The sequence below is a fragment of the Rhinoderma darwinii genome, chromosome 12 (genome assembly GCF_050947455.1).
Source record: "Rhinoderma darwinii isolate aRhiDar2 chromosome 12, aRhiDar2.hap1, whole genome shotgun sequence".
Classification (NCBI taxonomy): Eukaryota; Metazoa; Chordata; class Amphibia; order Anura; family Rhinodermatidae; genus Rhinoderma; species Rhinoderma darwinii.
In genome coordinates, this window is record NC_134698.1 from 48067569 (window position 1) to 48094083 (window position 26515).

Here is a 26515-nt window from a genome sequence, read left to right on the forward strand (position 1 = left end):
TCAACCCCTTGAATTAAACCTGAAAGTCTACACTTCAATTACATCTCAGTTGTTTCATTTCAAATCCAATGTGGTGGCAGCAGAGCCCAAATCATGAAGATTGTGTCACCGTCCAAATAATTCTGGACCTAACTGTATGTCTTACCTTGTGAACGTAGTGATAGGAGGAAGGATGCTAATGTGTGGGAAAGTGAAATTAAATTACAAACTAGTATGTGATCTGTCTGGGTCTGACTTCCGGGACCTCCGCTGATCAGCTTTTTGGAGGTGCTGCAGTGCTTGTTCCCCTTAATTTCCATTCCCTTAATTTCCATAACTCGTACTATGAATCGTCGACACAATTGTAGCCTTCTCCAATTGAAGTGAATGGCAGAAGGCTGTAATACTGTGAACCGCTGCTACAAGTGTGTCGACGATTCACAGTGTGAGCAGTGGAAATTAAGGCGAAGCGGCGTTCGTACAAGTGCTGCTGCCCCTTCAGAACGGCGGGGGAGACGGGAGTTGGATCCCGACCGAAAATTCTGAGGATAGGCCATCAATTTTATGGGACTGGAAAACCTCTTTAACGTTATTCTCCACCACCCGAAAATAAGAGGAAAATTTAATACTGGTTTGAGATTGGACCTATAAACCATCACTATTCTTCCTGGATGAGTCCAAGATATGGAGAGCAGGGTTTTTCTAGTCCATGAATTTAAGCTAGTACTCCCTTCCTTGCTGAGCAGGATTTTCCACACTAGGTGTGATGTCCGTGCACTATAAAACATTCAGGTCAAACTCCTTGCTTGTCTCAGATCTTGTACCCACAATAAGTGTGATTTTGGGGAGTTTGCAGGCAATCTTCTTTTTTCCTTTTTATGCTGAATATAACAAGAGACACAGTTTAGCGATTCACTGAGCGTTTTCACTCCTGGGTTTGTGTATTATCAAAGTTTAGCATAGCTGCTGATACAGCAGATACAGGAAAATCCCTTATTGTAATACAATCTATGCGTTCTCTTCTGCAGGTAGACTTTTCTCCAGCCTTGATCGCACGGACAATTTTGGAGCGATTTCTTCAAGATCAGGATGGAGTAATGCGTAAGTCTTTATTATTATCAAATTTATTTCAATGTATATGTGTTCAATCATCAGAGATTATTTACCCTCCTGACTCCCCAAATGCCATTTACCAAAACCATAACTTGCATTTTAATTCATGAAAAAGTTCACAGTCATAGTGTTAACGTTTTCGACAGCTTAGGGCCTGTTCACATGAGCGTTGCCCTTCCGTTGAGGGGTTCCGTCAGGTTAACCCCTCAACCGAAAAGCAAATTGAAACCTTAGCTTTCGTTTCCCTCACCATTGATCTCAATGGTGACGGAAACGTTGTTAATGGTTTCCGTTGGTCACCGTTGTGACAGGGTTCCGTTGTTTTGACAGAATCAATAGCGCAGCCGACTGCTTTAATTTGCTTATTTGCTTATTTGTTTCCTGTTACCTGTCTAGCAGCTACATATTCTGTAGCATTGTACACAGATTGTATCCAGTGACAACTGTCCCTCCACTAAGGCGATATTCACAATATAATTTACTTATGTAAAGCCAGAGCCAAAAAAAAAGCACACTAGAACAGTTTGTGCAAAACAGAGAAATATGCCCTATTGTCAGGAGAATATAGTGTCTATGAATTTTGTATAATGCCTCTTTCAGCAGGCTATATTTATATATGTCGTATATAAAGTGCATATGGTGCTCCAAGTTAGAGAATATGAGGACAATATTTTTCCCAGACAGGAGAAAAATTGCATTTGCGGGGTATTGAACCCCCCTACCCCCCTACCCGTTCAGTAGTTCAGCAAAGTCTGTGCCGTTCCTAAAGTTGGAGACTGGGAAACCTCATGTTTCTGCTTCAAGTGTATCCAGGCAATCTTTTTGCCTTCTCCCGACGCGTTTCTTTGTGGCCAAAATTCTTCAGGGGAGATAAGGCCAGGTGGCTTCTTCAAATGGAGACTCAAATCAAATTGGAGTAGTATATAAAGTTGTTTTTCCTGCAGTGGCAGGGATTCCCGAGAACGTCTGTTCCTTCAGTACTAGGGTTTAGCACCAATTTGGTACCAATGAAAACTACAGATTGTCCCGCAAAGAATAAGCCCTCACACAGCTCCGGGGGAGAAAAGAATAAAAAAGTTCTGGCTGCCAGAATATAGCGATGCAAAATGTGCAGTGTTCCAAAAGCGGATAAGATCAGGCGCCATTTATAAGTGCGACACTGGCCACATATCTGCGGAATATTATTTATTTACCCCATTATTATGACCCTGATATACCCTACCCAGCCTACATATGCCACCACATTATAAACTGAAATACCAGAAAAACGCCAGAGCTACTACCAAGCAAAATCTGCGCTCCCTAAAGCCAAATGCCGTCCCCTCCCTTCTGAGGTCTACAGCATGCCCAAACAGCAGTTTACGTCCATCAATATGGCATCGCCATACCCGGTAGAACCCGGTTAATATTTTATGAGGTATTTGTGGCACAAACTGGGCACAACATATAGTGCACTAAAATGGCACATCAGTGGAAAATTTAAATTTTCACTCTGCACCATCCGCTGCACATTAAACCGTTCGCGCACCACGACTTAATAGCATGTCGTGGTGTGGGGGGGGGGGCTGTATGGAGCGGGCTCACGCGCTGAGCCTGCGAAATACTCTGCGGTTGTCAGCTGTATATTAGAGCTGACACCTGGGACTAACGGACAGGAACAGCGATCGTGCGGTTACAGGAGCATGTAAAAATTACAATATACTGCAATACATTCGTATTGCAGTGTATTGTACCAGCTATCTACTGATTTGCTGGTTCAAGTCCCCTAGGGGATTAATAAAATGTGTAAAAACAAAAGTAAATAGTTATTATTAGTGGAAAAAATGTAATAAATATTTAAAGTCCAAAAAAAATACGTTTTCACATTTTTTCTCTAAAGCAAAGTAAAAAAAATACACAAAATTGGAATCGCTGTGTCTGTAAAAATCCGCCGTGAAAAATAAAGAATTTAAAACTGCAAAATCGCTGTTTTTTCGTCACCTTGGCTCTACCTAAAAAGTGCTCAAAAAGTTGTATGTTCCAAAAAATGGTAACAATAAAAACTACAGCTCGTTTCGCAAAAAATAAGCCCTCACACCACTCTATTGACGGAAAAATAAAAATGTTATGGCTCTCGGAAAGCGGGGAGGGAAAAAAGAAAAAGCAAAACATGGATCAGTCTGGAAAGGGTTAATTACTTTTCTAATGAAAAAACATTTATGACCACGTGTGGGGTCTTGCCGTACTCGGGAGAAATTGCTTTACAAATGTTGGGGTGCTTTTTCCTCCTTTATCCTTTGTGAAATTTAAAAAATTAAACATTTTAGTGGAAATAATGTTGATATTAATTTTCACGGCCTAATTCTAATAAATTCTGCAAAAGACCTGAGGGGTCTAAATGCTCAGTATACCCCTAGATAGATTCCTTAAGTGGTGTAGTTTCCCACATGGGGTTACTTTTGGGGGCGTCCACTGTTTTGGGCCCTCGGGGGCTTTGCAAATTCGACATGACAGCCGAAAACCATTTCAGCTAAATTTGAGCTCCAAAAGCCAAATAGCGCTTCTTCCCTTCTAAGCCCCACTGTGGGTCCAAACAGCAGTTTATTAGCACATATGGCATATTTCCGTAATCGGGAGAAATTGTTTTACAAATGTTGGGGTGCTTTTTCTCCTTTATTCCTTGTAAAAATTAAAAATGTCTAAGTTTTTTCAGAAAAAAAGTAGATTTTTACCTTTATAGACTAATTCCAATGAATTCAGCAAAACAACTGTGGGGTCAAATGCTAACTTTACCCCTAGAAATTTCCTTGAGGGGTATCGTTTCCAAAATGGGGTCACTTTTGGGGGGTTTCCACAGTTTTCATCCCTCCAGTGCATTGCAAACGCAACACGGCACTGAAAACTATTCCAACAAAATCAGAAATCCAAAATCCAAATGGTGCTCCTTCTCTTCTGAGCACTGCTGTGGGTCCAAACAGTAGTTTATTACCACATATGGGGTATTGCTATAATCGGAAGAAATTGCTTTACAAATGCTGGGGTGTTATTTCTACTTTATTCCTTGTAAAAATTTAAAATTTCTACGTTTTTTCTGAAAAAAAAAAGTAGATTTTCATCTTCAAATACTAATTCAAATAAATTTAGCAAAAAAACTGTGGGTTCAAAATGCTAAATACCCCTAGATAAATTCCTTGAGGGGTGTAGTTTCCAAAATGGGGTCACTTTTGGGGGGTATTTAATGTTTTGGAACCACAAGACCTATTCAAACCTGACAAGGGACCTAAAATATATTCTAAAAAAAGGAGGCCCCAAAATCCACTAGGTGCTCTTTTGCTTCTGAGGCCGGTGCTTCAATCCACTAGGCTACTAGGGCCACATGTGAAATATTTCTAAAAACTGCAGAATCTGGGCAATAAATATTGAGTTGCATTTCTCAGGTAAAACCTTCTGTGATACAGAATTTTTTTTATTCCAACTGAATTTTGGCAAAAAAAAAATAATGAAATTTGTAAATTTCACCTATACTTTGCTTTAATTCCTGTGAAACGCATAAAGGGTTAAAACACTTTCTGAATGCTGTTTTGAATACTTTGAGGGGTGCAGTTTTCAAAATAGCATGATTTATGTGGACTTTCTAATATATAAGGCCCTCAAAGCCACTTCAGAACTGAAATGGTCCCTGAAAAAATAGGCTTTTGAAATTTTCTTGAAAATATGAGAAATTGCTGCTAAAGTTCTAAGCCTTGTAACGTCATAGAAAAATAAAAGGATGTTCAAAAAACTATGCAAACATAAAGTAGACATATGGGAAATATAAATAGTAAGTATTTTGTGTGGTATTACTATTTGATTTACAAGTAGATACATTTAAATTTCGAAAAATTGAAATTTTTGCTAATTTTCTCTAAATCCTGGTGTTTTTTTTACAAATAAGTATTGAATTTATTGACCAAATTTTTTCACTAACATAAAGTACAATATGTCACATGAAAACAATCTCCGAATTACTTGGATAGGTAAAAGGATTCTGAAGTTATTACCACATAAAGTGACACATGTGAGATTTGAAAAATCGGCTTCGTCCTGAAGGCCAAAACAGGCTCAGTCCTGAAGGAGTTAAACCCCTTGATGAATTTTAGTTTGCTATTTTGGATAGGAGAAGTCATCCTCACACACAAATGAGATTTGTCAATCTTATTGTCTTTATTGCTATTTCATATGTCATGTGATTGATCACAATTATTTTATAGTGTGCCACAGAACAGGCAAAGTTGCTCTAACGTAGAATTTTTCTGTGTTGTCTTTGGCTAATACTAACACCACTATTCCCTTAGATCAGGTATTTCACATTTATTTTAATTAAACAATGTATTATTTTTTTTTACAACTTTATGATGGGGAGAACTTCATATGGGATGTTGACTTTAGTGCCTATGGACATTATAGAGCAGGGGTCTCAAACTCGGCCTGGTAAGTGGGCCGCATATAGAAAAAATGGGAAGTTGACGGGCCGCATTACTTTCAAATTTGATACAATACAAAATTATTGTTAATCAATTAGTTATTTGAACTACTATAACACTATATTAATATAATAATAATACTACATTACTATAATAATAGCGCTAGGTTTAAAATTTGAGATATTTCTCCACGTGCTTATTTCAACAATCCAGCTTTCCAGTTTAAGTGTCTCTTAATGCAGTCCGGCGGCTCAGTTAGCACACATGTCAAGATTAGGCAGCCCCTTTTTAGATAGTGCCGCAGTGCCCTCTGTGGATGCTGCCGCAGTGCCCTCTGTGGATGCTGCTGCAGTGCCCTCTGTGGATAATGCAACACACCCCTAGATAAGGCCACAGTGCCCTCTGTAGATAAGGCCACAGTGCCCTCTGTAAATAAGGCCACAGTGCCCTCTGTAGATAAGGCCACAGTGCCCTCTGTAGATAAGGCCACAGTGCCCTCTGTAGATAAGGCCACAGTGCCCTCTGTAGATAAGGCCACAGTGCCCTCTGTAGATAATGCAACACATCCCTAGATAATGCCAGTGTCCTCTTCAGATACTGTCACACACCCACTTGTAGATAACGCCACAGTGCCCTCTGTAGAGGCTGCCACAGTGCCCTCTGTAGAGGCTGCCACAGTGCCCTCTGTAGAGGCTGCCACAGTGCCCTCTGTAGAGGCTGCCAAAGTGCCCTCTGTAGAGGCTGCCCCAGTGCCCTCTGTAGAGGCTGCCCCAGTGCCCTCTGTAGAGACTGCCCCAGTGCCCTCTGTAGAGGCTGCCCCAGTGCCCTCTGTAGAGGCTGCCCCAGTGATGTCAGGGGCTTGCCCAGAGCTGGAGTCCCAGGCAGAGCGCTAGTAGGCTCTTCCTGGGACTCCAGCTGTGGTCCTGACATCACTGGGACTCCTGCTCTGGGGAAGCCCCTGACATCATTGTCGATGTATGGACAGCGATGTCAGAGGCTTCCCCAGAGTCCCGGAGCAGAGCCGATAATAGCGCTCTGCCCGGGACTCCGCTCTGGGGAAGACCCTGACACACTGTCCATATATGGGCAGCGATGTCAGGGAATTCCGCAGAGTCCCGGAGCAGAGCCGACACCAGCGCTCTGCTCGGGACTTCGGCTCTGGGGAAGCCCCAGACATCGCTGTTCATATGTGGACAGCGATGTCAGGGAATTCCACAGAGTCCAGAAGCAGAGCCGACACCAGCGCTCTGCTCCGCTCTGGGCAAGACCCTGACACACTGTCCATATATGGGCAGCGATGTCAGGGAATTCCACAGAGTCCCGGAGCAGAGCCGACACCAGCGCTCTGCTCGGGACTCCGGCTCTGGGGAAGCTCCAGACATCGCTGTTCATATGTGGACAGCGATGTCAGGGAATTCCAGAGTCTCGGAGCAGAGCCGATACTAGCGGCTCTGTGTCCCGCGGGCCGCAGATGACAGCCCCAGGGGCCGCATGCGGCCCGCGGGCCGCGTGCTTGAGACCCCTGTTATAGAGGGACCCCGCTCTTTGAGCCAGACAAGAGAGCCACTACAAAGATCAACTCCCACTCTGGTGAACTTAATACGACCATGTATTACATGGTTGCCCACTTGTTTGAATAGCTGCCATATAATATTACATTTGCAGCAACTGCTGAAGGGAGAAGAGTGGCTATACAGAGGTTCCCCTGGCTTTTACAAGCTGTTAGCCAGGGGTTAGAGAAGCTGTACTGGTGGCGATCAGCTGGAGTGGCTTCTAAGATGAGGATAATCAAGTTAACTCACTAATCCACTTGTACCACAGTAAGGTCCTGTTCACAACTGTGTTAGTGTTTCCATTTCTTTGCTCCATCAGAGGGCAGAACAATGCCCCCCCCCCCCCCACGTACAGTACTGTACAAAAAATGTAGGCAGTTGTTGAAAAATGCTGCAAAGTAAGAATGCTTTCAAAAATAGAAGTGATAATAGTTTTTTTTTTCTTTCACTTAAAGAGGCTCTGTCACCAGATTTTGCAACCCCTATCTGCTATTGCAGCAGATAGGCGCTGCAATGTAGATTACAGTAACGTTTTTATTTTTAAAAAACGAGCATTTTTGGCCAAGTTATGACCATATTTGTATTTATGCAAATGAGGCTTGCAAAAGTACAACTGGGCGTGTTGAAAAGTAAAAGTACAACTGGGCGTGTATTATGTACATACATCGGGGCGTGTTTACTACTTTTACTAGCTGGGCTTTCTGACGAGAAGTATCATCCACTTCTCTTCAGAATGCCCAGCTTCTGGCAGTGCAGACACAGCTGTGTTCTCCAGAGATCACGCTGTGACGTCACTTCCCCAGGTCATGCATCGTGTCAGACGAGCGAGGACACATCGGCACCAGAGGCTACAGATGATTCTGCAGCAGCATCGGCGTTTGCAGGTAAATCGATGTAGCTACTTACCTGCAAACGCTGATGCTGCTGCAGAATCAACTGTAGCCTCTGGTGCCGATGTGGCCGACACGATGCAGGACCTGTGAGTGACGTCACAGATCTGCACTGCCAGAAGCTGGGCGTTCTGAAGAGAAGTGGATGATACTTCTCATCAGAACGCCCAGCTAGTAAAAGTAGTAAACACGCCCCGATGTACGCACATAATACACGCCCAGTTGTTCTTTTACTTTTCAACACGCCCAGTTGTACTTTTGCAAGCCTCATTTGCATAAATACAAAAATGGCCATAACTTGGCCAAAAATGCTCGTTTTTTAAAAATAAAAACGTTACTGTAATCTACATTGCAGCGCCTATCTGCTGCAATAGCAGATAGGGGTTGCAAAATCTGGTGACAGAGCCTCTTTAACAAAATGCTGTGGATGTAGGCTTCCCCAAAAACTTCTGTCTCTTCATGTAATCCCAGACAGACTCGATAATGTTGAGATCAGGGCTCTGTGGTGGCCATATCATCACTACCAGGGCTCCTTGTTCTTCTTTAGATAGTTCTTAATGACATTGGCTGTATGTTTGGGGTCGTCGTCTGCCGCAGAATGAATTTGGAGCCAATCAGATGCCGCCCTGATGGTATTGCATGATAGACAAGTATCTGCCTGTATTTCTCAGCATTGAGGACACCATTAATCCTGACCAAATCCCTGACTCCATTTGATGAAATGCAGCCCCAAACTTGCAACAAACCTCCACAATGCTTCACTGTTGCTTGCAGACACTCATTATTGTACTGCTGCGATTTTTCTGCACCCCAGTTCCTATGGTTTCGTGCATAGTTGAGTCTCTTGGCCTTGTTTCCACATCGAAGGTATGTTTTTTTTGGCCGCAATTCCTCCATGAAGACCACTTCTGGCCAGACATCTCTGAACAGTAGACCGCTGGTGTACCTGGGTCCCACTGGTTTCTGCCAGTTCTGTGCCGAGGGCACTGTTGGACATCTGATTTTGAAGGGAAGTGAGCATGATGTTTCTTTGATCTGCTGCACTAATATTCCTTGACTGACCACTGCCTCTATGGTCCTCAACGTTGCCTGTTTCTTTGTGCTTCTTCAAAAGAGCTTGAACAGCACATCTTGAAACCCCAGTCTTGTTCGAAGTCTTTGTCTGGGAGAGACCTTGCTGATGCAGTAAAACTACACTACCGTTCAAAAGTTTGGGGTCACCCAGACAATTTTGTGTTTTCCATGAAAACTCACACTTATATTTATCAAATGAGTTGCAAAATGACTAGAAAATATAGGTTAGAAATAATTAATTTTATTTGAAATAATAATTTTCTCCTTCAAACTTTGCTTTCGTCAAAGAATGCTCCATTTGCAGCAATTACAGCATTGCAGACCTTTGGCATTCTAGCTGTTAATTTGCTGAGGCAATCGGGAGAAATTTCACCCCATGCTTCCAGAAGGCCCTCCCACAAGTTGGATTGGCTTGATGGGCACTTCTTGCGTACCATACGGTCAAGCTGCTCCCACAATAGCTCTATGGGGTTGAGATCTGGTGACTGCGCTGGCCACTCCATTACAGATAGAATACCAGCTGCCTGCTTCTTCCCTAAATAGTTCTTGCATAATTTGGAGGTGTGCTTTAGATCATTGTCCTGTTGTAGGATGAAATTGGCTCCAATCAAGTGCTGTCCACAGGGTATAGCATGGCGTTGCAAAATGGAGTGATAGCCTTCCTTATTCAAAATCCCTTTTACCTTGTACAAATCTCCCACTACCAGCACCAAAGCAACCACAGACCATCACATTACCTCCACCATGCTTGACAGATGGCGTCAGGCACTCTTCCAGCATGTTTTCAGTTGTTCTACGTCTCACAAAATATTCTTCTGTGTGATCCAACCACCTCAAACTTCGATTCGTCTGTCCATAACACTTTTTCCAATCTTCCTCTGTCCAATGTCTGTGTGCTTTTGCCCATATTAATCTTTTCCTTTTATTAGCCAGTCTCAGATATGGCTTTTTCTTTGCCACTCTGCCCTGAAGGCCAGCATCCCGGAGTCACCTCTTCACTGTAGATGTTGACACTGGCGTTTTGCGGGTACTATTTAATGAAGCTGCCAGTTGAGGACCTGTGAGGCGTCTATTTCTCAAAACTAGATATTCTAATGTACTTGTCTTGTTGCTCAGTTGTGCAGCGGGGCCTCCCACTTCTCTTTCTACTCTGGTTAGAGCCTGTTTGTGCTGTCCTCTGAAGGGAGTAGTACACACCGTTGTAGGAAATCTTCCGTTTCTTGGCAATTTCTTGCATGGAATAGCTTTAATTTCTAAGAACAAGAATAGACTGTCGAGTTTCACATGAAAGCTCTTTTTTTCTAGCCATTTTGAGAGTTTAATCGAACCCACAAATGTAATGCTCCAGATTCTCAACTAGCTCAAAGGAAGGTCAGTTTTATAGCTCCTCTAAACAGCAAAACTGTTTACAGCGGTGCTAACATAATTGCACAAGGGTTTTCAAGTGTTTTCTAATCATCCATTAGCCTTCTAACACAGTTAGCAAACACAGTTAGCAAACACAATGTACCATTAGAACACTGGAGTGATGGTTGCTGGAAATGGGCCTCTATACACCTATGTAGATATTGCATTAAAAACCAGACGTTTGGAGCTAGAATAGTCATTTAGCACATTAACAATGTATAGAGTGTATTTCTGATTAATTTAATGTTATCTTCATTGAAAAAACTGTGCTTTTCTTACAAAAATAAGGAAATTTCTAAGTGACCCTAAACTTTTGAACGGTAGTGTACCTTGTGTCTTGTTGCTGTGCTCACTCTTGCCATGCTGTAGCTGTGACTAATTTTTTTTTCCACAACCTCACCTTTGTAGCAGAGTTTGGCTGTTCCCCACCCAGTTTTAAGCCGCCTACACAGCTGTTTCTGTTACAGTTAATGACTGTTATGAAAATGATGAGCATTATCACCTGTTTGGTATAATTGGTTATTCATACACCTGACTATAATACTACAATGATTTTATACCTAGCAGAACTAATGCTGCTTTTAAGACAAAGGGTGGTCACACCAAATAATTCACTGAGTTCATTCACATTGTATTTTGCTATTTGATAAAAAAACAACAACTATTAACACTTCTATTTTTAAAAGCATTCTTACTTTTCCACAACTGGCTATTCCACAACTTTTGCACAGTACTGTATACTTCTGGCGTACACTGCAAACGCATAAATGTGAATACATTAGCATTATGACCTTAGATAATATTGCTACCAGTAGAACCCAAAAATCCTGGAAATAGGAGTACAAATGACAAACACCATGTTGGAAACCAGACAGAACCCATTAAGGTCAATGGGTTCTGTCAGACGGCGATGGTGTCATGATACAACAGAATCGACACTTCCGTTTTCCCAATGTCTATCACCAACGGAAGCCTCCGACTTATGCCACTGAATAGGCACAGTATATGTTTTTTCATGTCATACCTCTGTATGGAATAGTGTAGTCAACTACGCTATTCCATACAGTTGAAGAGAATGTATACCAATGCATACCACGGATCCGACGGATGCCAAAAGAACAAATGAATGGAGTCCTATGGATAAGTTTGGCGTTTGGGGTGGCAGCCTTCCTACCGCATAAACTGAACATAAACTGCAAACACAGTGTGAATACGCCCTAAGATACCTAAATGCACTTTGGCAACCCCTTTTTAAAAAAAAAAAAATAATGCAGGGTTTTGTGACTTTCTCGGGCATGTTTCACTACATTCATTGCATTACTTGAATAAGTGTTCTGCAGTTTTATGTCTATATTTTCATTTATATCTTTCTCAAGAAAAATGTAATTTTATTTGTAGTAGAAATCTTTCCAGATATTTTAGGCCCCCAGTATTGAATATCTATTATTTGGCCACAGAAGATCATCTTCCTATACCACCACAATCCACCCATCACCAGAGACAAAACCTCTCCACCATTAAACGCCTTTGTTCTGCTTGTGAATTATTTTCTTGTGTTGCTATGTTGTCTTTCCGCCTTGGAATCCTCCTCCCGGAGCTCGGCGAGAGGGTAGGAGGAAATACTCTGCTGCTACTAATAATAATAATAAAAAAAAAAAATGAGAGGAGATGAAAGGAGCAGCGCTTCAGGAGGAGGTTCAAACTTAAATTAATTTGCCACTGAAAAAATACATTTTGTTATTTTCTCCGTGTCAACTGCATGATTAAAACTGGCTGTTAAGTGAGCTCAGGGGATCTTCTCGTAAAAGATTTATGAGTAATGTTCAGTGCAATATTCAAAGTGAGCCATGAATATCAGGGTAATTGCTCTCTCTGCTGCTTCTTTTACTAGGCACGAGTTTGTCAACTACGCCATAAATATTTGCCTAGTCTGGTAAAAAAAAAAAAGACAGTTCCACCGCCTGCATTTTTTATTACCTGGTGTTATGTTTACCTTTTGAGTCCCGCCTTTAGGCACATAGGTAATCTAACAATAAAGAAGAAAGGCAGCAAATAATTCTTTGTAGGTTTCATCTTTCCCTTTTTCTTTTTTTTTTTATAATTCCGCTCGGTTTTAGAGTCTTATTGTGCTCGCTATACCATGCACGCTTAGACCTGGCTCGCCGTACATCAAAAGGATCGCTATGTCTAACACTTTGCTTTTTATAGTTGGGGAAATTTTGCTTTTGTAACAAGAAGATTTAAGATGAATGTTTTTTTCTTATTTAAGTTTATCTACTCATCTGTTTTCCACAAACAGTTTATAGCAAATATATTCAAGCCAGAATCGGTATTTTATTCACACGTAAATCCTATAGAAATAATAAGAATATTAGTACTCAATATTTGTTGTTTTTAGAATGTAGCAGAGCTTAGCTTATCCAATGAAGTAGAGCTGATTATGTTTTGGCACAATTGTGATATATATCGATATATTATATAATTTCTGTGGTTTTACATAGGACTGCAGGTAAACCTAGCACATTATCCTAACTCAAATAAATATGTGACAAAATTCAGCCCTGCTACATCGGTATAGTATTGCTGTCCATTTAATGACTACCAGTGTTTATTACTTTTTTTATGTTTTAAATGCTAAGCGGAGACCTTGGAAATGAACGCATTATTCTATGTTCTGTGAATGCACCCACATTTCTTAAGGGTGGCTCCTAGTCGTTTTATCCTAGTGTGTTTTGCATTCTTTTTAAGGACCTGGAAATGTAACATTTTATACCCAGCATGCTGAAACACGCCGACGCTTTGTGAGCAAATCACATGATGTCAGAACAGCACGGCTTTAGATTTAATCAAGAAAGAGATTAAAGTGAATGTGTCTGCACTCCCTCCCTCCCTCTCCACAAGTCTGCCGCAGCATAGCCATTTGTCAACGTCAGGCGGTCTGATTGCTTTGGACCTACTTCTATCCGACTCCCGTCAGCCAGCACAAGGGCAAAGCAGGCAGATTAGCCTGTATCATACCCAGTAAAGCAAAATTCATTGAGTGGGGTAATTGTAAAGTTAATAGACTGACTGTAAATGTGATGTCTATTAATATATTTCTTTTTCCATTCAATAGCGCTCTTCTTTTATTTTTGTGTATATTTTTCCTTCAGAGAATCCTCCAAATCTCTTATGAAAGTATCAATCTTCTTTACAGTTAATTTGATTTCTCTGAGTTACATTTGATCTTTTAGGTGGTAACATAAAACATGTTTCCTTGTTGGGATTTTGATGCCTGTGCATCAGCGTGGGCAGCTCAGTGCATTGATCGGGGCTTTTATCTGTTTTGTGTCCTCTTAGAAGTAATCTTATTTTCTTGGAAGGGTCTGGGAGTGCCAGCAAGGACTGGAGACCCAGTAGGATACAGTGGTTTCTCTGGACAGATAACGGAGTCCAGTCATTTTGCCATTTACACGTCGCTAATATTACTACATTTGGATATTTTTTGCAGCATCATATGTATAGATCCAGCCTTGCACTTAATTGGCTCTATAATTGATGTTTGCCCTAAACAGCCAGCAGCCCCTACAAACCTCAAATCTTCAAAGGTGGTTTCCAATTGATCGTCTAACCTTAGGCTATGCCATCAATATTAGACTGGAAGGGGCGCCCAACTCTCAGCACCCACACAAATCAGCTTTTCAAAGGTTCCCTTTATTTACCAGACACAGCTCTGTACTTTTAGTAGCGGCTGTGCCTGGCATTAAAATTCACGACAGCTTCGTCCCATTCAAGTGCATGGGACTGAGCTGTAATACTGGGCATGCCGCTTGATGGCAGGTTCCCTAGCATAGTACAGCTAGTTGGTGGGAATCCCAGCAGATGGACTTCTTGTGATCCGCTTCCTTTTGGGAGACCCTTCTAACAAATAGGGATTGTCCAAATAGGACAAACTTTTACAGATAAAGACTTTGTTGATCAGTGATATTAATGTTACAATATATGTGGTGTTAGGCCGATAACACTGGATAGCCATACACTGGAACCGCATAAAAACAGGTCTTCTTTCCAGTACTAAGACTTCATTTACCTCTGTATATATGTAGCATAGAATATTTATGAAGCATTATTGCAATATTGTCTAAATAATAATGTGAATGTTCTATGTAATCCGCCAATAGTGTCACTAAATCACTGTACTGTATATGTTTAATGCAGCCATTGTGTTAGAATTGGACCAATCGGCATCTTCATCCAACTGGCTAAAAATAAGCCAAACCGGCCAGAGTTTATCACAATACGTTTTTTTACGAGAATTGTAACACCCACATTGTCACCCACATAGCTCGGGCCGCAGATAACAAAAGCTTTTAGTGGAATGGTCCAATAATATGCTATCACATTCTCACCATTTCAATAATTTCTATTTCAACTTCTGCACAGATTTCTAATAATAATTAAACACAATGCAATTAAAATGATGAATGTCTTTCCTTTCAGTGCTTGCTCAGCAATGTGTACGCGGTATCTCTCCCAATTATGTAGCTGCTAAAAGCAGAAGTGGCAGGAGAGGCCGTATTTCCAGGAGTTTACTTTCAGCACCCAGCTTTAGTATTTCACTCCCAAGAGATGACATTAGCTGCTTACTTTACAGTTTGGTATTTTTTAGGTTATTGAGCTCTCATGTGCACTTTTAGTTTGTATTTATACTCTTGCAATTAATATGCATATATGTGTGTGTGTGTGTGTGTGTGTATATATATATATATGTATATATATATATATATATGTGTGTGTATATATATATATATATATGTGTGTGTGTGTGTGTGTGTGTGTGTGTGTGTGTGTGTGTGTATGTATATATATGTATGTGTATGTATATATATATATATGTATATATATATATGTATATATATATATATTTACACACAGTCAAGTCACATTATTATGACCATCTCCTACTTGCGGCGTGGGCGTTGCTCATAAAGGACGTGACGTGTCGTTTGCTGGCTTAGTGGGTATAGAAGGTGTGTGATAGGGTGTCTGAACACATATCACTCATTGTTGCCATGGGTAAAAGGGGCGATTTGCAAAATGGGATAATTATTGGATTTCGGGCCAAGGGTGGCAGTACTTCTCAAACAGCGCAGATGGTGAACTATTCGTGTGCTGCTGTGGTGAAAGAGTATCGTGAGTGGACAAATGGCACCATTGGAATTAACCGTCATGGAAACTACGGAGCACCACGTGCCATTGATGTGAGGGATGAACATCGGCTACGAAAGTGCGTGATGGCCGAACGACAAGCTACGGTGGAGCAGCTCACCGTGAAAATCAACCAGGGGGCTACCAGACGTGTGTCTAAAACAACAGTTCACCAAACCCTACTGCGTATGGGGCTCCGAAGCAGACGGATGGTCACTGCTCCTATGCTAACAAAGGGGCATCGGAAAAAAAAAGGCTTCAATTTGCATGGCAGTATCGGAATTGAACCACCGATGATTGGCAAAGGGTTGCCTTCTATGATGAGTCACCACACTTTCTGCTTTATGGCACGGATGGACATTGGTGTGTCATGCGGGAAACTTCACATAAAATTGGAAAATCCCTTTTATTTTTCAAAAATATGGAATTATCAGGTTTTATAATTTCTACTACTAGCAGTATATAATAAGGCTGTGTTACATTTGCAGAATTTACACTCTTGGCACATCATGTTATGGACTATATATTTCTATAGGGACCTCACTTCATCCCTGCACATGCTCCTCATGTGTATATATGTATATATATATATATATATATATATATATATATAATATATAATCTCTGTCTAGTAAAACCACTGTAAACACATTATCAAGTTGTGTGTTCTGAAAATTATAAATAACATTCAAAGTTCTTGGTGTAACTAGAAATGTGTCCACCTCTTACAGTGCAGTATTTTATTACATTGCATTCTATAATTGATCGCTTATTTTGTAAGCTCCATGTTTAAATTCTGCCATTCCATTTCCTCACTCCATTCAAGCTGGTATCAAGATTTAACCCACTAGTACCTCCCCTGGCACCATCCATCACTTTGTCACTTAACGGCAGGGTGGGTCTAAGTAGAACTCTTGTTACTCCACTAGGATGTGCATTGAAACCGCTTCATATATGCTAAATGCCTCTTTATTTTGTTTTTTGAGTAATGAGTCAGGAGCAGTTCATTAGCTTCCGGGGACGAAAAGACAAGTGCAGCGAGGACAAGAGCAGGCTCTGATTTGACAAGTAACACTCATTTTGCAGTTCTGTGCTTGGCTGCAGTATTATCTTTGGATGCAGGTATAGCATACGGTGTCTCACAGATGATTCGAAATACATGAAGACTTTAACTGGTTCAGGTCCGGGCTATTTTGAGCCTTAACCCCTTCTCAAAAAATGTTGTGTCTGGTACGCCGTAGTGCGGGGGGGGATGTATGGAGCGCACTCCATACGCTGCGTGTTTCAGCTCCGTTTTATAACTGACACCCGGGACTAACTGCCAGGAACAGTGACCGCGCTCTTCCTGGCTGTTTAACCCCTCAAATCCTGCGGTCAATCGCGACTGCAGCATCTGAGGTGTTGAAAAGAGGGGGGCGGCCCCCCTCCGGCAGCTCATCACAATCGCAATGAGATCGGGGGGTGATGATGGTTGCCATGGCAGCCAAGGGACCTAATTAAGGCCCCCAGGACTGCCTTCACTCAACCTCTGCTAAGCTCTGCTTGTGGGACGACTTAACAGATGCCTGTAAAAATGACAATTTACTGCAATACGTTCGTATTGCAGTGTATTATACCATCGATCTAACTATCAATGGTTCAAGTCCCCAAGAGATACTAATGAAATGTGTAAAAAAAAAAAAAAGTGAAATAAAGTTTTTAGTAGTGAAAAAAAAAAATGTAAAAGTTCAAAAAACCCCCCTATTCCCATTTTTCCTCTAAATTAATGTAAAAAAATAAAAAAAGTTAACAAAATTGGTATCACTGAGTCCGTAAAAGTCTGAACTTTTTAAAATATAGCATTATTTAATGTGCACGGTGAACGCCGTAAAAAAATAAAACATAATACACCAAAATCGCAACTTAGTTCCCAAGAAAAGTGTAATAAAAGGTGATCAAAAAATATGTACCAAAAAATAATGCCGATAAAAACTACAGCTGGTCCCGCAAAAAATAGGGCGGTGTGACGGCTCATCGATGAAGTTATGGCGCTCGGAATGTGGCGACACAAATAAAAAAAACATTTTTAACAACATTTTTTTTTCTTTAAAAGTAGTAAAATATAAAAAAAAACTATATAAATTTGGGATCACCGTAATCGTATTGAGCCACAGAATAATAAAAGAGTTATGGCTCTTGGAAGGTGACGAGTGGAAAATTAAAAATCAAAAAATGGCTGCGGCGGGGAGGGGTTAAAGGCTTTGTAAACCTTGGAATGGAATTTTTGGGGTTTTTAATAAAAAGGTCAGTCAGTGTGATTGGTGCAACTTTATAAGTAGTTTTTATTAACAAAAATTATTTTTTTTAGATACAGAGCAGCTGTATCGTTGGCTAAGTCCTGCTCCCATCAGGTCCACGGGACTGACGGGTTCAGTGAAAGCGGGTCCTGCGTGTCTCTGACCCGCAGGGTCTACCTGTAATCTATCACATCTAAGTTATGAACTTGGATGTGATAGATTACTGGTGGATTGACCTTTTTATTAAAAAAATAAAAATGCCATTCTAAGGTTTACATAGCATTTAAGGACCAGACACTGTTAAGCCATTTTTAGCATTTGTTAGTTAAACGGCTATAACGTGATGTTTGCGACTTTTCTATCATTTTTATACACATCCTTTTAACTATTTAAAATTTTCCAGACTTATGGTTTGAAAATTATAGTAAAAAAATATTCATTTTTACTTTTCAGCCAATTTTTCTGGTAATAATATTGTTTTACCCTAAAATAGACTTTATTTAGGCTGTGTTCACATCTGCGTTGTGGTTCCGTCTGAAGTTTCCGTCAGAACGGGATTCCGAGCAGACAGAAATGGAAACCAGAGGGTTCCGTCTCCATCACTATTGATTTCTTTTGTGCACCGGACCCGTCGTTTTGCCAGAAGCAATAGCATGTTCGACTATGCTATTTCTTCCGGCAAAACGACTGATCCGGTGCACAAAAGAGACAAACGGAAACCAGGGACATCGGCTACTTCAATGGTGATGGAGACGGAACCCTCTGGTTTCCGTCGGTGTCAGTTTGTGTCTGCTCGGAGTCCTGTTCTGACGGAAACCTCCGTCAGAACAGGACCCCAACGCAGATGTGAACAGAGCCTAAGTTTGTTTTTACTTTATTTTACTTTTATTTTTTTATTATTATGGTCTGTCCCTCAAAGGTCAGAAAAGAACTTTGGGGACTTTTTTCGCTTTAATTATATTATATTGTCATTAATAGGGCTGTGCTGGGTCTAGTTAGACTTTGCAGCAGCCTGCCGCTAAAATCTCGGTGATCATGTGACCACTCACATGATCATCAGGACCAATTCTACACACAGCACTCATTGAGCGTTGTGTACAAGGGATCAGAGAAGATAGAAGCAGTGAAAACTGCTCTTTTCTATTCTCTTCAGGGTCCCAGGCAGTCACTGATTGCTCGGCACCCGACATTCAGCTGCCCAATCGCTGGGCCAGCCAGCTAAAACCTGCGCAGTAAGTACACTATGGCGCAGGTTTTAAGGATATATACAGCCGGCATTTGGGAATCGGTTAATAGGTGGTGCACATTGGTTAGCAGTGCTGATGCCATAGATATGATTCTCAGCAGGGAACTGTCTGAATGAAATTGGTATTTCCAGAATTTACATTTGTCACCTATCGCTAGGGACCCCACTGTAGGGACCCCATCATTCACTGAAATGGGGGTCCTTAGCTACCCATTCCTCCTTACTGCAGTGAAGAAATTTTTTAATTGAGTGGCGGATGAGCTTGCGCTGACTGAGACAGGCGACTACAGTGTCCCATTTAAATGATGCTATGGTTGGATTCAAATGGCTGTAGCGCTGAGCCTCCGTGCCAACCACTGTTTTTGTTTATTACTTTAATTATTGAATTTATAAATTAACATTCCTTTTAGTAAGCTTAAAATTGTTGAATTGTGCTTATGTGAAAAAAAAATAGTATAAAGAAGTGTCCACTTTTACTTTTTCTTAAATTATGTTAAGGATGGGTTCACATGTCTGTAGTGATTTCCGTTATTCCGTTCCGTCAAAAGAACTGAAAAACGGAACGCTTCAGTTCAAACACCCACTGAGTTCAACTGGGGTTTTTTTTAACGCTCAGTTGGCTTCAGTTTAATTCCGTTCCAACAAGTTTTCGTTTTTATGGTAGAATCTAAAGCGCCGACTGCAGCGCTATTTTTTTCCGCTCAAAAAAAGCGGAAACCTGACAGGACAGACATTTGCATTTTATTTTTAATATGGGAGTCAATAGATGATGGATACATACGAAATGTCTAGAGACTGTATCTGTCTTTCATTCCGTTAGACGGATCTGTCAAATATCTGCATATGCACAGAAGAAAAATCTGTGCAGAAAATCGGATCAGTAAAAAAAAGCTGATCATTCAAAAATGGAGCATAACGGATTTAAAACTGCTACAAACTGAAGCAAGAGTTTTTTGATGGCTTAGTCGAACTGATCGGTAAAAAACCCTGGAAATTTTGTTTCTGTTGCTTTCCGTTTATCGGTTTTTATTTATTATCCGTCAAATAAAATAAGGATCGGTTTAAAACGGATTCCAGATGCAGATGTGAACATACAATTTGTCATGATAGCAGTTCAATACAATCTCGCGCTATCCAGTAAAAAAAAATATACGTTAAATGTAAACATTTTTTAACATAAGAGTCTATGGGCGATGGATGTGTCTGATGAATGACATCTGTCGACCATAGACTTCCATGTTAAAAAAGTATATGTTTGGAGTATACTTTTTTACTGAATGGCTGTGATGTATACAGGATTTTACTGGATGGCTGTGACTTATACGGGATTCTTTGGGTGACAGAAGGCTGACGGGAGGCATCCATTGGAGGTATACGTGTTTTTTTTACATGTTGGTTTTACATCTTGCCCCATACATCTCGGCTTATGTCGGATTTTGGCTCTGTTCACATCTGTGTTCGGGTTTTCCGTGTTTTTTTTACCGATGTCGGATTAGATCAGAGAAAAAACTGAGCCGCCGGGTCCTTCACATGACGAAAACCAATGACGCCAGACAGAACCCATTGACTTTGATGGGTACCATCAGATTTTCATCATGATGGCCGTCATTGGATGAGATAACGCAAAAACATGAGAATCTACGACGATGGACCCTAAGGGAGCCTCCAACGCAGATGTGAACAGAGCCTTAGAGAGAAAGTAAGGACATATTTGTACATCACTATCCAAACCCATAATCAAAAGCACAGCCGAAATGTCCTGGTCACGGGTGCAAAAGTAATAATTCCTTCTCATACTACCATAGCTAATGAAATTATATACAGAATCTCTATATTAATAGTGGTATACAGGATAAATCTAGTTTAGTATTATTGTATTATAACAACTTATTTCACCATCTTCTCGGTTGGCAGACTTGTGCCCCAATGACGTTTGGGGCCCGGTTATGATTGGTACTACTGCAACTTCTGTAGCTATGCCACTGACCATACCAATAAGACAAGGCTAACAAAAGGATGATGATGAGATTATGGCATACATTTTATCTACTCATAATAAATAGTTAAATTGTGCAGTGTGTAAAGTTGTGTGCAACACATTGCTGTGAGCATACAGGTCTTTGCCAGGTGAGCGGTAGCAGGTGGAAGGGGATTAGTTCTGCCAGAATAGCTTCCCCCCCTCCTGTGTCTGTCGCCTCCTGGAGCAGCACAAGGGAAAAATATCAGCACTTTTTATTTTTAGTGGGAAGATAAATTTAAAAGGAGTAAATTGGAAAATCAAATGAGGGCTGTGGAAGCCGGGGAGATTTGCAGAGCTGTCTCCCGGCGTTTGAATGAGCCATTCATCATCCCTTAGAAGTAGTCAATTCCTCTAGTATCTGTAAATGTTTTCAGATATTAGCCAATTTATATGCTCTGAGATTCATCATGGAAAATCAGCTTTACCGATGCGCATTATCTCCATCGGAGATGAAGTTTGATGTATGGGCATCTTTGGAACTCAATGAGATGTGCGTTCAGAGAAAGGAAAAAATAAAGGGGAGGAATAGAAAAAAAAAGCGTTTTTAATTAATAAACAAATTTGCTCAGGAGCTCATCAGTGTCAGAAACAATAAGGAACGTCGTTCATTACTGTTTATTGCGTTCCACCCTCAACAAATGTTGCCTTCTAATGAGATTTTGTTTCCTTTTCCCCTCTTTTTTTTTTAATTTGGTTAATGGCATTCTCGGAAGAGAAAATGCAAATTTATCCTGAATGAAAAATAAAATTGAGTTCAAACATCACGTTTCTGGGATTAGAGTAAGATTTCTCAGAAGGCTCACTTGTTGTCTGGTGAGAATGACAACAGGGTCGGTGAAGGTTTACGAACTATAGGACCCCCCCCCCCCCCCCATAATGAATGGATGTTGAATTTTGATTCCCTTGGTTTTACATCTTTTTACCTTATGTCCACTGTAATCGATTTTCTGTAGACTTATTAAGATGGCCGTTTAATGTGTACTGACAATACTAATAATGAAGAATAACTGGATGACTTAATTTAGAAATTTTTTGGGTGATATTTCCGATGTACTCTACCGTTCAAAAGTTTAGGGTCACTTAGAAATTTCCTTATTTTTGCAAGAAAAGCACAGTTTTTTTCAATGAAGATAACATTAAATTAATCAGAAATACACTCTATACATTGTTAATGTGCTACATGACTATTCTAGCTGCAAACGTCTGGTTTTTAATGCAATATCTACATAGGTGTATAGAGTCAATATATAGACTCCAAACAAAATTGTAGTAAGGGCTGGGGACTGTTTAAACCACAACTGTCCCCCCATATCATCTAGGGGGCTCCATGAACTAATCTAAATAACACAGAGAAACAATTAGTAGAGCCTTTGACGCCAATGTATATATATATATAAAAGGTTTAAATTTTTATTAAACAAACACCATAAATAGTTAAAATACACGGAAAGATACGACTCTAGTATAACAGGCGAAGACCGCACAAAATATTATTGCTAACTAATGTCTATGGGCAAACATGTAGATATATTAGACAGACATCTATTTCAAAAGTATAATACAAAGAACAGTACATTGAGCAAAGTTAGCTGTCTGATCACAGACTTACCCATAGGTAGCAACAGAGAGTAAAAGACAGTGTCTGCTCCGCCGTATAAACCCCAATGCGCGTTTCACCACGTGTGCTTCCTCAGGGGGATATACATCTCTAAAGCAAGCTACGGTGTATTCTTAGCTCTCGAGTCCTAAAAACAGCGTAGCTCGGTGTGCTACGTTTTTCCGTAGCTCCTATTTAATTCTAGACAAATGCACTTAGCTGTTTCTGAAAAACCCGGCCACCTCGTAGAACAGTGACTTGAGCCCAGCGACAGCGGGAGAAGGTAGGACAGGGGCCCCTTTCTGGAGATAGGTGCTAGTTTTAGAGGTGGGACCCCTATTTATAGGACATTTATGGCATATCCTGTGGATATGCCATAAATGTCCGAGATGGGGGAAAGCCTTTTAAACTCCCCTGCAGCACCACTGCAGGGGATATGAAGCATTACACAGCCCCTAGAAATCAATGGGCTGTCCATATAATGCACAGATGTGCTGGGTCCTCCAGAGCGAGAGATGCTCTTTTTATCTTCCTTGCTCTGACTGGTAGATGAAAGTCCTTCTTAGGGTTCTGTCCTCTATTAACTGAAAGCACAACCCTTCAAGAGAATCTCAGAATTCTCTTACCTTGCTGAAACATTTGAATAAGTTGTATAAATGGTAAAGTAATTCATAATGTTCATTGTTTTGTGTTAAAAATGAACAACTCCACTAACTTTCCATCTAGAATTTTCTTCTGCTTTGGTCAGTTCTGTTACCCAATTAACTTAAAACAATATACAGTAAAATCTTTTAATCGGACATCCGATTGTCCAGAAAGTATGTCTATGATACAGAACTGTTTGATGATCTGAAATCTCATAAGACCAGACATCTGAGCAGAGATAACCACTTTTAAGACTAATCTAAGAATTTTTCTTACATGACTTGCCATTCTCTACCCTTACAAGAGAAATGCTTTCTATGACCATCTGATAATCTAGAATATTTTATGTTATGGCACTTGGTAGGTGCCGTCAATGCTAGATTAGGCCTCGTTCACATCTGTGTCTGTGTTTCCGTTCTGAGAAGCAGAACAATGAAAATGTTGGAAGCGCCCATTCCGTTGCATTATGGACACCATCGGCGCACGATGGTACCCATTTATTTTAATGGGTGGCTGTCGTTTTACCAGAAGCAATAGTATACTGTGCTAATGTATCCAGTATTTTTGGCTGGATCTCTGATGGAAGCCCCTAATGCACCCTTCAATGCAGATGTGAACGAGGCCTTAAAGGAATTTCACGGTAAGGGATATTTCATTGTATTATGATTTCATTTTTATTTATTATGTAATACTTTTCTGAGACATTTATAGGTGACAGTAGTCGTATTTTTTTATGCAAACAAAAGAAGAAGTTAATCTTAGTCTCATTTTGTAAAAGAGGGTAGTGAACAATGTCTGACTGAGGTTCATCATAGGTAATAATTCTGAAGTTAAACCGCCATTTATACAGAACATGTGCATGTCTTTCAATTTCATTGTGATCTTGTTATCATTGCTCACTGGACATGTCATCAATAAGGTCTAATAGGTTATTTGTGACTCACCCATAAGAAATAGACCCTGGTGATTGGCTTTAAAGTCAACTCCAAAAAGATTTGTCTTCTGATGGACCTTTAGGGGCCATTATTGTCAGGCCCTGGGCCACAGGACGGTACTCCGGTAATCTGATAAGCCAGCCCAACCCTGGTAGTGGATATATCTATATCTATCTATCTATCTATCTATCTATCTATCTATCTATCTATCTATCTATCTATCTATCTATCTATCTATCTGTCTGTCTGTCTGTCTGTCTGTCTGTCTGTCTGTCTGTCTGTCTATCTATCTATCTATCTATCTATCTGTTTAAACTAGTGCTGGGCCATCTTTTAGATATTGTGGCCATCACAATCCTTTTTCTTTCAGATTTATTTTTGATAAAAAATGAAAGAGATCACGTTTGATGTTATAGTAATAGGTTTCTATAGTTGAGGAATGGCAGTATCCACGGTGGTGAATAAGCACCCAGATATTTTCTGGTAAATCAGGCCGTTTCAGCACTATAGAGTTTAGTAGCTAGTTCAGAAATGTGCAGTAATAAGTTTAGCAATAATGCTAATGCCCAATTGTAAAACTGTGTAAAGCAGCAGTTCCCCATGATATGCAAGCAGTAATGACTAGTAATAAGCCACCAGTACCAGCAATGGTCGGTTATATATTACTTTATAAATGGCTTACAATCCAGTCGATGGTCTAGTGCCCATGAATGTGTAATTAGTTCTATATATATTAGAGTCACAAAGGAGAATGATGTACTATAAATATTGTCTAATGCCTATGTCCGCATTAAACCCCACTTATATGGTATAAGTGTCCGCTAATATACCAGCAATAATGGAAACACAAACTCATAAGCACAAATAGCCTACAACGTCCCAGGTATTAAACCAGTAGTATTGGAGCTGGTGCTACTCTTTTTGTTGTGTTTTCGTCTGTCTCGTCCTTTTTATCCATGGTTAATCTCGAGATACTATGACATGAGGTGATCTATGACAATCCAGTGCTTGACTTGCTCAGACAGCAGTGTGGCTTTACTATTGACGTTATGGATTAATGCCTGTTACAAAGCTGGATGTTCATTCGATTTCTAAAAAATCTTGTAATTAAACTGGGGATGAAATAGAAAATGGTGGTTAGCTGGTCACAGGCATTCGATATCTGTGGTCTGTATGCCCGTTTGCCCACAGATATCTCTCCTGACTTCCTCATAAACATGCACACTCAGCTTGGAGTGGCATGCCTGTTTATTTCAATGCGTAGAAAGGAATAAGGTATTTTACCTAACATTCGAACAAAAGATCAGGCGTGTTGAAATCCAAAATGCCTGATGCTTCTTTTCTCCGATATAAGCAGTGGGGAGTCTGGCGGACTGTTTCCTGATCCCACCAAAATCTGGGGGTTTGTTTGATTTTGACCTAATATGTATGGTCAACTTTAAAAAGGCTATAGGATTGCAGGTGTTTTATGATAATGAGACATCTACCCATCTATTGATCACTTACGTGCCGCAGATCATTGAGAATATTTATAGAACTTATTCTATTATTGTCATAAAATTTCAAAAGAAGTATCTGTAAAATAAATTTATTTCTACTGTGAACCATTTTCTAGTTCTCTGAATGCAGCAATGTAACCAATGGATGTTCTCATTCTCATCATATTGTCTACTTCAATGGACATGTTTCATATCTAAATACTTGTCCCTAGCCTATACTAGATATACTAATACACAAATACACTAATTTACATTCAGTAAACATGCAGATGGGTATTTTATTTTGTTACAAAGTATAAATAAGAAAAAGGACGCGTGGCTACGAGTCCCCATCTGGAATCGGAAGTTTGCGACCGCCACACCAGGCAATACCGGGTCGGATGACCTCCGTTCTCGATGTAGATGAGGGTCCCTGATCTGGGACCCGCATCTATCAGACATGTATGGCATATTCTGTGGATATAATACCCCTCTAAAGATTTATTATAGGTCACATTAAAGAACAATTGAAACGTCCGATATATCAGACCTGTTAAAAAGCTTATGACTAACTATATGCTTCATGGTTTGATCATAGAGGAGGAGGTATTTTGCCTACTAATGGATCCAACAGTCAAGAAATGTGAGGTAAAGCAAAGTTCTGAGGAACAAG

General features: G+C 40.4%; 1 protein-coding gene across 8 annotated transcripts in view; it reads left to right on the forward strand.

Moving 5' to 3' along the window:
- CDIN1 (CDAN1 interacting nuclease 1) overlaps positions 1-26515 on the forward strand; it is a 412283-nt gene that overhangs the window by 113526 nt on the left and 272242 nt on the right. For 6 of the 8 annotated variants that reach the window (XM_075844816.1, XM_075844821.1, XM_075844823.1 and 3 more), the window contains 2 exons: positions 1008-1080; positions 26441-26485. In XM_075844816.1, coding sequence (XP_075700931.1) covers positions 1008-1080; positions 26441-26485 — 118 coding nt within the window. The remainder of the gene's footprint in view (positions 1-1007; positions 1081-26440; positions 26486-26515) is intronic. The other 2 variants (XM_075844819.1, XM_075844820.1) reach the window with 1 other exon arrangement.